At 42.7% G+C, this 13,551-nt stretch overlaps 1 protein-coding gene across 4 annotated transcripts in view; it reads left to right on the plus strand.

Annotated features, from left to right (window-relative positions):
* Positions 1-13,551, plus strand: part of arnt2 (aryl-hydrocarbon receptor nuclear translocator 2) — a 47,231-nt gene that overhangs the window by 9,634 nt on the left and 24,046 nt on the right. Inside the window, exons 3-7 of one of the 4 annotated variants that reach the window (XM_053861239.1) lie at positions 2,158-2,205; positions 3,404-3,451; positions 5,387-5,588; positions 6,258-6,471; positions 13,383-13,485. In XM_053861239.1, coding sequence (XP_053717214.1) covers positions 2,158-2,205; positions 3,404-3,451; positions 5,387-5,588; positions 6,258-6,471; positions 13,383-13,485 — 615 coding nt within the window. Of the gene's footprint in view, positions 1-2,157; positions 2,206-3,403; positions 3,452-5,374; positions 5,589-6,257; positions 6,472-13,382; positions 13,486-13,551 lie in introns of all 4 variants that reach the window. The other 3 variants (XM_053861231.1, XM_053861255.1, XM_053861246.1) reach the window with 3 other exon arrangements.

Raw genomic sequence — 13,551 nt, forward strand, 5'->3', positions numbered from 1 at the left:
CTCTGGAACAAATTGGACTGCGATAGCTTGAAAGTTTCAGGAAATGAAGGTGGGAAAAAGGTACCACAAAACTGCTGCTGAGGAAGGGATTGGATTAGAGGATCAGAGGTGAACCAATGCCGGCTCAGTGTGGGCAGTGTGCCAGTCTCCAAAATACACCCAGATTATGGAGTAATGTGTCACACACTTGCTGGCAACACACCGACTCAGTTAATTAAATACTTCTAAGCTGCACTGGTGGATTACAACCTCAACCAGAAAGAAAATTACACACAAACACACAAGCTGTGTTCGTGTTTCTGCTCGAGCAAAATCTATCATCATTACTGTTCATGTGTAGCTTTGTCTTACTCCTTATGGTAAAGTGTGAGTCCCACATTTCCTATTGACTAAACACAAATAAAAAGATACAAATTGTATGTTTTTTTTCCTTTTAATTGAAGCCGAAAGTTTTGCCAGCTCTCAGAACAATTAGGGCTTGATATGAACAGAGGTTTTAAATAAATAAATAACAGGCTGCCCTCTTTAAATAGCTCATAAAAAACAGTGCGTAAAACAGTGCAAACATATATTTTCAATGGGGATGGGACAATATGCTTTCGACCCGATTGGATTTTTTTCTTCCTGATACTTGGGTGCCCATCCAATTGATATTGTGATGCACTCGGGCGCCACTCACTGTCTGTTTTGCTTGGTAATGGATATGACTTTGCCATCATAGAGTGAAAAACAAATAAATAGATCAATTTCGGGTAGAAATATTGATATTTTGTATTGTCACAAGATATATATTCAATCAATTTTCAAATACTGCTTGCCAGCATTTGATTTGTATTCTAGCTACCAGGGTTGTGTATTGCGACATGATACGATACTATATTTAACACGTAGATACTTGGATACGCTGCTGCAGTTGTGACATGCTTAATGCTCATCACATTTTCCTTCTGAACACTGGAGTTATGTGGTTGATTCCTATTAGCGACAATATGCAATGGACCAATGCAGTGTCATGTCAAGCTCTAAGACAGCAGCTGATCACGATGTATTATCTGTCTGCATTTGGATAAATAGGAAATCGTGTGAGCAAGAATTGCTGCAACCCCCGGTTCAAACGTAAATGGCTTTTCCGGGTTGTGCCTCAAGACTCGCGCTGTATGTTCCCTGTGTGTCTGAGTGAGGAACTTGTAGCTCCGCTCCGCGTGCAGTCATGGACGGGAATTAGGCCTATACAAACATAAATAAATAATCCAGACCTGATTCTGGGCGGATAAACAACAGAGCTCCATGGACCCTCACCGCTGTCGATCCTCTTGTTGTTTATTTATACAGCATAGTGTGTGCGGGTGGGTGAGCACACACGCATACACACACACACACACACACACAATAATCCTCCTCAGTGCTATTGAGCAGAAAGCCGCCAGCGAGATCATGCATGCAAAGGCAGGAGTGACAGGATGGTATCAGCGGGGGTGGGGCACTCATGAGAAATGGACCGCTTTCATGGATTCAACTGCTCAGTTGCTAATAAGTGGGTCTCCTTGCTGTCCACTTCATGGTTGCTGAACAAAGCAGCCAGATGTTTAGGGGTCAGAGAAGCAGTTGGACAGTTGTACATATTGGTAATGACTGAGTCAGCTCAATGGCGGCCACTTTAATAGTCTTGGATGAAGACAGTGGTGGAAGTTTGACTTGATTTTTACTCAGCAAATGCTCATGTTCAGTTGAAAAGGCTCTTAGATCACATGCTCTAAAACTGCCATCCACCTGTGAAGTAGCATTCAACCTCCCGCCGGACAGAGACGCCTCTAGCGGAGATGCACTGCCACATTCATTATATTATTGCCTCTGAGTGATGGGGTACATTAAGATTAAATACTTTAATAAAATTTTTGCAAGAAAAATTACACGACCTTAGACTATGAATTTGAAGTTGTAGGGCTGACCTTAGTATGTGAACAAAAAATAGACCACCAGAAACCAGAGAAAACAGTGATCAATGTCTGGCGAAGACGGGTTTGAGTGGTGGAAGTGAAAGTCTTTCTGGATCAGGTTGGCCCCACCCCTAGTTCTTCCGTGTGTGTATTGTGTTTTGGAACGATATCAGCGCCGTTGAGCAGCAACAAGTAACGTCTTTCTGTGGTTGCCTCTTAGGATGGACTTCGACGACGAGGATGGCGAGGGGCCTAGCAAATTTTCAAGGTGAGACAAGTGGAACACAGTAAAGACATGTTCTGAACCAAGCAAATCTATCAATGTGTTTAAGAATCTATAAAGAAATGCATTATTCTGTGCGCATGTATTGCTGCTGTTTTTAACCAATGCAACATTTTCACGTCATTTCTCATTTTTATTTTACATCAAGGTGTTTTTTGTGTTTTGGAGCATCTCACTTGTCCGCTCAGATTTGTGTTGCACTGTAAGTAAGTGTCCACGTCAGCTGAGATTTGACGGGGGAGAAGGGACCGCCCTCTGCTGGTCCAGAGAAGAACTGATGTTGGCGTTTTCTTCCAACTCATTATCGAAGTGCTAAAAGGAAATATAGAAATGCACAATGGGTGATGGCCACACCTTTCTATTGGTTTGTTTCTATGTTTTTTTTAATGCAAATGCAAAAAATATAAAGAGTATTACAATTCAAACTTTTCTATACGATTTACTCCCACATTCTAAAGCATACGTCCAGAATTATTGGGTAAAAATTAGAGTCTTTATAATATTCATGTCTTTGATGGTCTTTCTAAAAATCTAACAAATTTAATTGTGGATATTGCATTGTGCTTTGACATCTGAGCATGATCCTTCTCTCATAAGCATCTAATAACACAGCTAATCTAAAATATCACTGCGGCTTTTTGGCTATTTATATATGTATAGGCTATATTATGTTTTACTATAACGTGTTTCAGAATGAGAACCGTGTTACTTTGGTCAACATGCATTTTTTAAAATTTAATTACTTGCTGTTGACAGTGAAATATTACCATTTGTATTTTATGGCGATTATTTTCAGAGAGCTAGACATTATATATTATAGCTTATTTTGTGAACAAATAACAAGTAACCAAGTAAATTGAGTTCCTTATAATTGACATATGATTTATATATTCACCAAAACCAATCATGGCTCCCTCAAATGAAATAGTTTGTTCATTAATCTATGTTTTTATTGCGAAGAAGAAAGATTTGCAATCGATGACTTCCTTCCATGGTCGTGATAAAAGTAGCAGTGACATGACCTTTCACGCAAACCTAGCTTTTTTTCCCCATTAAACTCATTGGTTCAGCTTGTTGCCATCGCATCGTTACTGTCCAGTCGCTTCCTGCTCAGCAACATGTATGGTCAGGCTCCTCAGGCTCAGAGTGTAAACTGGTGTCCCTTCTCTCTCTTGTTCTGCAGGTATGATGATGATCAGATTCCTGGTGCTGATAAGGAGAGATATGCCAGGTAGGGTGAGCCAGCTGTCGCCACCAAGGATGTTCAGGGATCAGCTGACCACACCGTACACCGGCAGAGTTTAAACCGCCTCCTATCCCAACAAAGTCCATTAACGCCCAGATAGGCTTCCGAACACTGGATTATGCTGGATTATGGAGTGTGAGCTCACTGGCAGTGATCTAACTGCTCTGCAGGCTTCCTGCTTTTAGAGAGAAGTTATTTTTGCCATTCATCGATCAAACCCAGTGAGCGGGAATGAGACAAGCAGTTTGACAGCACCATTCATTTTTATCATGACGAACTGTACTCTGTGGAAAGACACTCTCATCACCTGTAATTGAGGTGCGATCAGTGGATTACCCAACGCCGTCCATCATTTCACCTACATTATTCATCATGGTTAGCATCCACATACACCATGGAACTAAATACACTCCTCTCTGATGTGGTCTGACGCTGATCACCCGAGGACTGAACTTAAATATACCCCCTCTATTTCTCTCAGAAAATACAGCTGATAAAAGAGGCTTATTATTTTAGATGTGGTATCATGACACAGTATTGAAGGGCTGATGGGGTTTCATGAAACCTTGTCCTAATTTTCAGAGGCCACTGGATGGTGCCCTTGGTTTAGACATGATGAGTCCAGGTGTTTTACAGCCCCAGCGCCATCTGGTGGCCTCTGACAATCAGGACACTGTTTCATGAAACCTCACCAACCCTTCAATACTGTGTCATCTGCTCATTTCTAACTACTAGTGCTAATGGATTGGTGAGGCTCCATGAAACACTGTCCTCATTTTCAGAGCGCAGTAGGTGGTGGTGCTGGTGATTTTAAAGCTGAGAGTGCCATCTAGTGGGCTCTGAAAAGCAGGACACTGAGATGAAGCCTCACGAGCAAGTGCCTCTGTAAAAAAACTATGATGAATCTGTATCATTACAGACAAGCTGACGCCTATTAGGGCACGTTTTTGAAATGTTTTTTTATCCTTATTCTGAGCACTGCACGAGAAATCGAAATCTTTTCCAACCACTCCTCAGATGAAGCACTTCAGTTGTCTCAGCCTCAGGTTCCCTCGGCTAATTTGCTGAGCACTAGCTGTTGAATGACATGGTACCCAAATAAAAAAAACAACGTATCATCTATTCTTATCTGACGTGTGAAAAGACTCTGACTTTAGTGTTGAAAGTACACTAAAGGTTGCTGTCCTCTTACTGTATCTCAGAAACTGCAGCGTTCACAGGGTGAATGTTGTGAAAAACAAAATGTCAGTACTAAAATTCGTGTTTTGGAGTCCCGTAAAAGGTCACATAAGGTCACACGTCACCTTTCATGAAGTTTGGACATTAAACAGCAATTTCTTCTCGTGTGGAAAGTGTCCAATAGGTGGTGCAGTGCAGCTCATTTGCAACATTGCTACACTGGCAACTTTGGTAGAGTAGAGATTTTCAAGTGCAGCTATTCTCCGTGGGATTTACGTTCATGAAAGAGATTTATCTTCTAGACTGTGTATAGCAGCACTGTATCATACTGAACTGCGCAGCTTGCAAAAATGCTCTGAGCTCTTGAATTGAAAAGCTAAATCCTTAAAACAATTCTCCAAACTAATATGTTGTGTGTGGAGGAAGCCACTCAGAACAGTGGGGAAATAGGATATACTAGAAAAAATGTCATGCATATTGGTTTGACAATTATCAAGAGTAGTCGCTTTTGTGCAAAAAACTTTTCCCTTTCATGTCTATGCCATTGTCTCTTGATATATTTGCTCAATGCAACGTTGTTATATTTTAACTTGAGTATGACATGAAACCAAGTCTGTGACCTTTCCTTCGCTTGGGACACAGCGTGGGTCTACCTTTGCTCGCCCTTCTTCAGCAGTCGCCGATGAAGGTTTCCCTGCGAGCATCTGATCAGTCCGTTCTCTGTTATAGAGAGAACCACAGTGAGATTGAGCGACGCCGACGCAACAAAATGACCCAGTACATCACAGAGCTGTCCGACATGGTGCCCACCTGCAGTGCTCTGGCCAGGAAGCCGGACAAGCTGACCATCCTGCGCATGGCGGTGTCACACATGAAGTCCATGAGAGGGACCGGCAACACGTCCACTGATGGAGCATACAAGCCGTCGTTTCTCACTGAGCAGGTCAGTGTTCGAGTTGGGAAGTGCATATCTGATTCCTTGCTGGATTGCCTGTCCTTGATGTATCCGGCTCTTTACAGTATAGTTGGGAGGATTTCTTTGTGGCAGTTGTGATTTTAACATTTTTCATTGCTGTAGACCGTAAAATATGTTTGAGTGAGCGTATGCAAGCCCCTGGCCGTACATGGTGTTTCAGATGCCACCAGGTGGTACTGTCTGCTGTAAAATGCTTGTACTTCTTCCACACACACACCATTCACACATGCACTCCTTGGGTCAATTTTAGTGTCCAGTTAAGTGTTTTCACCGGGGTTTCCAACGCTCTGCCCATAGAGCAGCTGTGGTGTCGGAACTTGGGACACACGGTTTAATGTCAATAATGTGGGGAGTTGATGATTCCAGTTCAGAACCTTGCCCTTTTCTTTTCATGAGTCAGTCTCTATGCTGGAGCCTGTTTTCCAAACTAGTTTAGAAGTGATCCTCATGCATTTTTAAGCCGGGTGCACCACTGCCCCCACGGCTTATAGACCGCTGCGGCTTATGGATGAACAAGGTAGATCTTTTTTTTTCATTTCGGGCAAATATTCTGATACAACTCTACAGTCCAGAATTTATGGTTGTTAAATTTTGTAATGAAATGATGGCTGAGAAATTGTGTTTGTTTGTGTGCAGGAGCTGAAACATCTCATCTTGGAGGCAGCAGACGGCTTCCTGTTCGTGGTGGCGGCTGAGACGGGCCGCGTCATCTACGTGTCGGACTCCGTGACTCCTGTTCTTAATCACCCTCAGTCCGAGTGGTTCGGCAGCACTCTGTACGAGCAGGTTCACCCGGACGACGTGGACAAGCTGAGGGAGCAGCTCAGCACGTCAGAGAACTCTATGACAGGTAAGAGGCAGGTGGCTTGATGGGCACACGTGCTGAAGATATGCGTGTGAATCAAATGTTGACTCGACAGGAAGCATGAACAACACTTCATACTTGTCCATACTCCTGCCACTCTCTGCCTTGCTTACTGCAGCCCTCCTTTAAACAGCAGAGCATACAGATCCCTGCCAAAAATACTGCTGGCATCTTCATCTTCACAACTGGTCCATCATCACTCCCGTCCACACACAACCTTACTTCTCACGTTTAAATCCCTGTACTACCTCGCCCTCCTTATCTCACTGAACTTTCAGCGCCCTCCTCCTCCTTCTGCGCATCATATTTTTTAGCCACATAACTCCCTCTCTCCCCCAGTCTCAAATCTGGACTTTATAAACCGGTGTTCCCTTCATAAGTCCACACTATAATGGTCATAAACTGTAACTCAAAAGACACCTATAAGTTAGTTGCCTATTAGATTGGGTTTAAAGTGAATTGTTCTCATGTAAAGCTTTCTTCAACGATTGCTCTCCATCTGAGGAAGTATTTCCTCGACTGCTCACTAGAGGGCGTTAGTGTTCCGCTGAAGTCGCAAGTCTCCGCTCTGCTCCCGGGCTGTCTATCTTTTTAACTCTCTCCCTGTGTCAGTCTGACCCCTTCAACCACAGCGAGCCCCCTGCAGGGCTGAGTAATCTCCACAACACTGTGACGTCCATGCTGAGCTGTGACGGATGGAAAATGCGCTCCATCGTGCAGGCACTTTGAAGACGCTGCAATCCTTAGCCTTACGTTGTGTTCAGTGCAAGAAGTGGAACCAAAAGCCGTATATTTTCTCTGAACTTTGTTTTCCGCCCGCAGCATGTTGTTCCAACCCGCCGAGGTGGAAAGAGGGAATAACATTTTGCAGCTTGATGTGGAAGAAGTGACTACATTTCATTTTGTCCAGACGTGGTCCTGCTGTCTTTGGAATTAATCTGAACCAGCATCATGCTGGAACTCCCATTATGTTTCCTAGTGAGATTGCTGGTCATTATTTACATTGTTTATTAGCTGGGAAATTCCCACTGAACATCAACCAGTTACCAGTCTAGACTTTTCTAGCCAGGAATAGTGGATATAGGATAGTGATAATTGTCATTCTGAATGATAAATATAGAAAGTTTTTATTATTAGATTATTTATTCATGTTTATTATGTAAGATTAATGTCGACATCTTTATTGGCCACTAGGTGGCACTCTCTCCTATTTAAATCAGCCCATGAGTCCCGTGAGCCTCACATCATTTTTAAACTGAGAGCGCCCCCTTCTGGGTTGAGAAGATAATTGAACCACATCAGCCCATCACTATGAGAAAGAAGATCAGATCCCATCTGTTCTAAGGACAGATCTAAGAAATAAATGGTTCAGAAAAAACAAAACAAGGATCCTACAAGGGCTGTGTGTTAGCAGATAACTGGAGTGGTAAAGAAATGCATGACGATTACGTTTCAACAATATCTTATTAGAGCCATCATTGTAATGAGGGAAATCAGATAATGCAGTAAAATATTATGTGCATGAATACGAGTTTATTGTTAGTTGTTTCAGTTAAATTTCGCAGTTGAACAAAGAAATGAATCACCCCTGTAAACACCAAAATAACTCCTGCATACAAATAAAATATTATAAATAAACACATCACAAATACAGCAACATATCCAAGTATCTCTGTATTAGATATTGATGTAGCTGACTATCATGACAATATCTCACTATCAAGCAATGTGGTATTTAGCAATAATATTGAGGTAATATTACCCAGTCAAGTATTGCGATATGTGAGTATGCTCATGTTTTCTTGCACTCCTAGATCCTACTGTTGAGCGTGAAAGAAAACTGAACCACGCTCAGGTGCCCATGTGCTGCCAGGAGGTTTCGGTTTCTGTTGTTTTTTTAATTGACGTATGGGAACTCAAAGGCAGGAACGGGGCAAACATCGCTCACACGTTAAAACTGGAGAATCTTTTTAATCTTTTATAAGCGTGAAGATCCTAAAAAAGATCCATGTTTTGTTCCTGACTGATGATGAGCGGCCTGGTGTGGGGACAGAAGAACGTTATTGGCTGCTTTGCTTATAGCCAAAATGTGGCGGCCAGTATATTTTATCAAATTTCGCAGCTGCTGTCCAGCTGAGTATGTGGCTCACCGGCTTTGTCCTCAGGCGCTGGCTATTTTTACCTTTCTCTTTCCTTGACACGTCATTTGCAAGCGAGCGAATATTGCTGCTGCCCGTAAATAATCCGAGGTTGCAGGGTTATCCGTTCGCTCGGACAAATACATTTTAATAAAAAATCATTAGAATGGCTTACGTGGAGGTCATGTTTTGATTCCTGGATTGGAGACTGCAGCCTTGTGACCCCAGTCGTCTGGCAATTATTAGGAAGTGTTGTGTGGAAACTTGGGTCTAAGAAGAGAAATCTCGGCTCTGGTGCAACAGAAGGATTTCAGTATCCCAGACGTGCCACTGAGAACAGCGAGAAACACTTGAACCTAATATCACTGCCACTGATGTTTATGGCTCCATGGTAAAGAATGGTGGGCTGTATTTTTCCTCTTTTCTGCACACATTTGTTCCCTCCAAGTCCTTGTTGTAGGCAAAAGGTAGTTAACACCCGTCTATAGTTGGTAGGAAACAGATTTCCTCCACCACAGACTAGATACCATCACTCCTCATGTTCAAAGAGCATTTCTGGCTCTACTCAGGCGATCAGAGAACTGGTTGGAGAAGGTTAAATGAATGATATCCTGATTCTGGGAGAATCCTGATGCACCACCTTGTCTGGTTATCCGAGCAGCAGGTTACATCTCTCTGCTCTTCTGCAAATTTCAATCTCAGCCGCAGCTCCTACCGGTAGGGGGAAAGATGGCAGATAAGGAGGGTGACATTGGATTTACTGAGAGCGGTGATTGATGAAGACCCTGTAGAAGAGACTCTATGATGGATGGCTGTCAGTCTTTGTTTACTCACTGAATTCAGCTTTAGCTTTTAATGGTGTGAGACGCCCTGTGGACTGTGGACATTTCAGTTGTGTTGTGGCCGCGGCAGACGCTGCTGGACACAAACGTGGCGGGGTTGGGGAGCACCTCAGGCTTAGTGCAACATTGGGTGTGATTATGGGAATATACAAAGAAAACCATCCTGGAAGGAGGATCAGCAGGTTAAATCAGGCGTGTCCAAACTGTTAACAGTAACAGAAACATCATACCACGTCTTATTTAGATGCCTTGAAAAATACAACTAAGCAAAAAACCACACTGATGTTCATGGATCAGAGGCAAAAATATAACTGAGCAAAAGCTAACCGGGGTGAATCGCAGGTGAAACCAATGCTGATGGAGTTTGTTGTTTTGGATGAGCAGCTGAGTTCTGTTGTTACCCAAGATACTCTTTCACTGGAGATGTAGTCGATGTAAAGAGGAGCAGTCTGTCAGGTTACAAGGAAGCATTCCGGTATTTAACAATTGATCATTGTGGTTTTGATCTGTTCATTGTACAATGAAAAGGGAACAAAACATATTTATTTTAAAATGGTGATTGTTGCAACCCTACTGAAGGTCATGTGAAATCAGATCGAGGACCACTATTGGCCACTGGACCAGCCTTTGAACATGCCCGGCACACTGCAGTGGTTAGCTTAGAAAGATTGGGCAAACACCATTATGCAAACAATTTGGTCCTCAGCAAATCTAAGCTGAAAACCGTGTAGACGTGAAGAGGATGACGAAACAACTTAAGCATGAGAAGAAGGTTTCCTGGTAGCTGGGATGACTTTGTTTGATGAACGGAAAATCACAGAGCATGCGGGAAACAGTTGCATTTCATCACAAAGGCCTTTATTCTGTTTATCTCTTCCGCAACATGTTGTACTGGTCACCATGGGCCTCATTTATAAACAGTGCACATGCACTAAAGAAGGCTTACGCCACCTAAGTATGCAGGTTTTGGTATTTCTACCAAAGTTGACGTGAGGATTTACTGAGCTTTCTTACTCACAGTTTTAGAAATGAGGCCCCAGATCTCATCATCTCTGTGACACTATCACTGTCCCAGTTTCAAGATTAAGCGGATGGATATGAAGACGAGTGGCAGTTAATTATGAAAGACAACCGGGCTACATTTGGATCATAATCCAGTGCCATTCTTATGCAGGCACTTCCTATTGCAATTTTCTTTTCCAAGAGTAGCTCCAAGAAAATAGCTTTCTCTCAGACATGCAGCACATGTCCCGGGAGTGATTGCCATACCAGCTATCTGTATCAGGAACGACCAGGGGGCTGCCAGCATTCAGACTCGGGAGTGACTATTATCTCAGCAGTACCGCATGATGTTGTTGATGCGAAGTCAAATAGTTTTCTGCAAAACCATCAATATGCAAGTGGAGTGCGAGTGTGGGGAAATACGGAAACAACTCTTCATCATTCTGTTTGAAAGACTTGGAGAAGAGCACTGGCTTTTTTGTGACTTCATGCACCCACTTCCTTCATTCCCTGGGGTGTCGGAGAGGAGTACTGCCGGGCAGAACGTTGACCCGAAGAGAGGGTAGAAATATAACTATATTGCCTCGCGACTCGTCTGAAGACAAGCAGTGAGCAAAGAAACATTCTTGTGGCTTTCCACTAGTTACCGTTAGGACCATCGCTGTGCATGAAAACACATGACCTGATTAGTCCTGGATTGTTCGATTCAGATAACATACTTCCAAGATTCCGAGCCTGTTAATTCAAGAGTGCAGCTGTTTGAAATTAAAATACTAACAAGCATCTGTAGATGTGTTTTGGCTCCTCCGCCTGTGTGGGTGAGACAGATGTGCCGGTGGTGATTGTACCCACATTCTTTGGGGCAATCCAACGATCAAATAAGCCTTGCTCTGCATTGTTCTGGTCATCAGATTCTCCATCTGCAGGGAAGGAACGTCAACACATTTGCGTGTGAAGGTTCAGTCACCAGCAAGATGCAGAAAATTCCATCTCCATCTGGAAGAGATCAGTCATGTTGGAGTGTTGATGGAGCCTGATAGTGCAGGTTACAGTAATAGAACCTCCCATTCGTCTTCATCCTCCTCTACCCCAACCTCAGTGTGCATCAACTCATGGATGCAGGGAACTAGCTTTGGTGGTGCTTGAGACAAGAGAGAGAGAGATGTATTTTTTTCTCTCTACAACCCTTTGCGCTGACATTCAGCCATGTGGATCATCTTTTCCGCTGGACACAAGCATTTTGTGTGTCCTCTTGAAGTATTTCCACCATTGTTACAAATGTGCTGTTTTTGGAACCTGTATAAAACTTCAGGCTGTGCCTTCATCTTGGGTGTTTAGGTTGGATCTAGGCAGGTCTGGATCTCTCAAGTAACTGATGGTTTATTGAACCTCTTAGGCTTGTATTTAACTGGATTGAATTTTGTTTTATTGTACTTCTTTGGCCCATTAGAGTCATAGAAATACCAATTATCCCCCCCAAAAACTTTACTTTTTATGCCTCTGAAGTCCCTATCTCAGACAGCATGGAGGCATTAAAAAAAGGGGGGGGATATACGGCGGGACACAAGGTTCTACCTTGAGTGGTTGAAGCTTAAATAGTCTTTAACAATAAACATGTCTAAATTAATGGTCCAAACAGTTACTAATGCAAGCGTTAGATGTCCTTGCATGCGACTATACTATGCCCTATGTAAGGGAGTTTTTTAATCTCAATTAACCGTACTAAACCTAAGTTAACTCATGATTAATGTCCAATTACTCACACGTTTTGTATTTGCTGTAAATGTACTTTAAAGGAAGATTTATTCAACAAAAGAGTGGACAATTATGGCAACAATGCTATTCTTTTAGCATGTTCTTCAGTGCCTCTGAGGTTATTTTAAAGAATGTTCTTGACAGTATCTGTTTTGTTGGGTTGTTTGAGGAAACAAATGTTTGCATGAGGAAAACGCTGTTGGCCACTCTGGTGTTGAGAACATCTTCCTTTAAGTTACATTTACAACAGATATGAAAAGGTGTTATTAACTTGACCGTAGTGTTATGGAGAATAAAATTGTTTATCTATTGACAGCCCTGGAAGCATTAATGTGTGTAAATATATTTTTGTTTTAACTTGAAATGGCAGATTTAATAGCGGCCCTGGATACCAGTTTTGTTTTTCTTTGGTCTTGATCTTGGACAGGTTCATCCTGAGAACGATACGGAACATGGAAAGCTTTTAAGTTCTTCATTGAAGCTTTTTTTTATAGCCATCTCACCACTTCAGTCATTGACTTTGACCGTCTCCCGAGCCAAAACATGCCCAGCTGTTTAGCCTCGTCAAAGGCTTTTTCTCGGCAAAGACCTGAACCTGATTTCCATTATTTATCAGAGCCATTCAAGGGGATTGGATGATTTACTGGAAACACCGGCCACTTCTCCCTCCTTTTCTTTAAAAGCCCACATATTTAACACGAAAGAAGTGCTAAAATGTGATTTTGAATGACAAACACTTGCCTTAAACAGCAACACCAGCACAATATGATACAAGCTGTGTCCCAAATGGAGACAAACAGAAAACCAAAACCTCAAACGTGCCACCCAGAAGATCCATCAGAATCTTCACTGGCTTTTGTGATCATCTCCAGCGAGTGTGATTGCATGCACGTGTGGAACTCATCTCATACACGCACACACACTGAAGACTCTCCAGTCTCTCGGTTCGTGTCCCTCAGCATATGTTGGCTGCCATCAGGTTTAATGATCATTAATGTGGCTGGTGTCACCATGGAGGCAGTATTAAGCAACATTCTTAATATATTTATGATGCTGGAGGTTGTGTAGAAGTGGGCATCACCAGTTGGCTTCATCACAAACATGCTGCACAGTGTCCAGTGTCTTCAGGTTATTAAGTCCCTGCTCTCTCTGTGCTTAGGTCGGATTCTGGATCTGAAGACCGGTACAGTGAAGAAGGAGGGACAGCAGTCATCCATGAGAATGTGCATGGGCTCTCGACGGTCCTTCATCTGCCGCATGAGGTGAGTCTTCCACCAGCAACCCAGCTTCATGCATACTTCAAGTGAGATGTAAAGCAAATGTTAATT

The sequence above is a fragment of the Synchiropus splendidus genome, chromosome 1 (genome assembly GCF_027744825.2).
Source record: "Synchiropus splendidus isolate RoL2022-P1 chromosome 1, RoL_Sspl_1.0, whole genome shotgun sequence".
In the NCBI taxonomy this organism is placed as follows: domain Eukaryota; kingdom Metazoa; phylum Chordata; class Actinopteri; order Syngnathiformes; family Callionymidae; genus Synchiropus; species Synchiropus splendidus.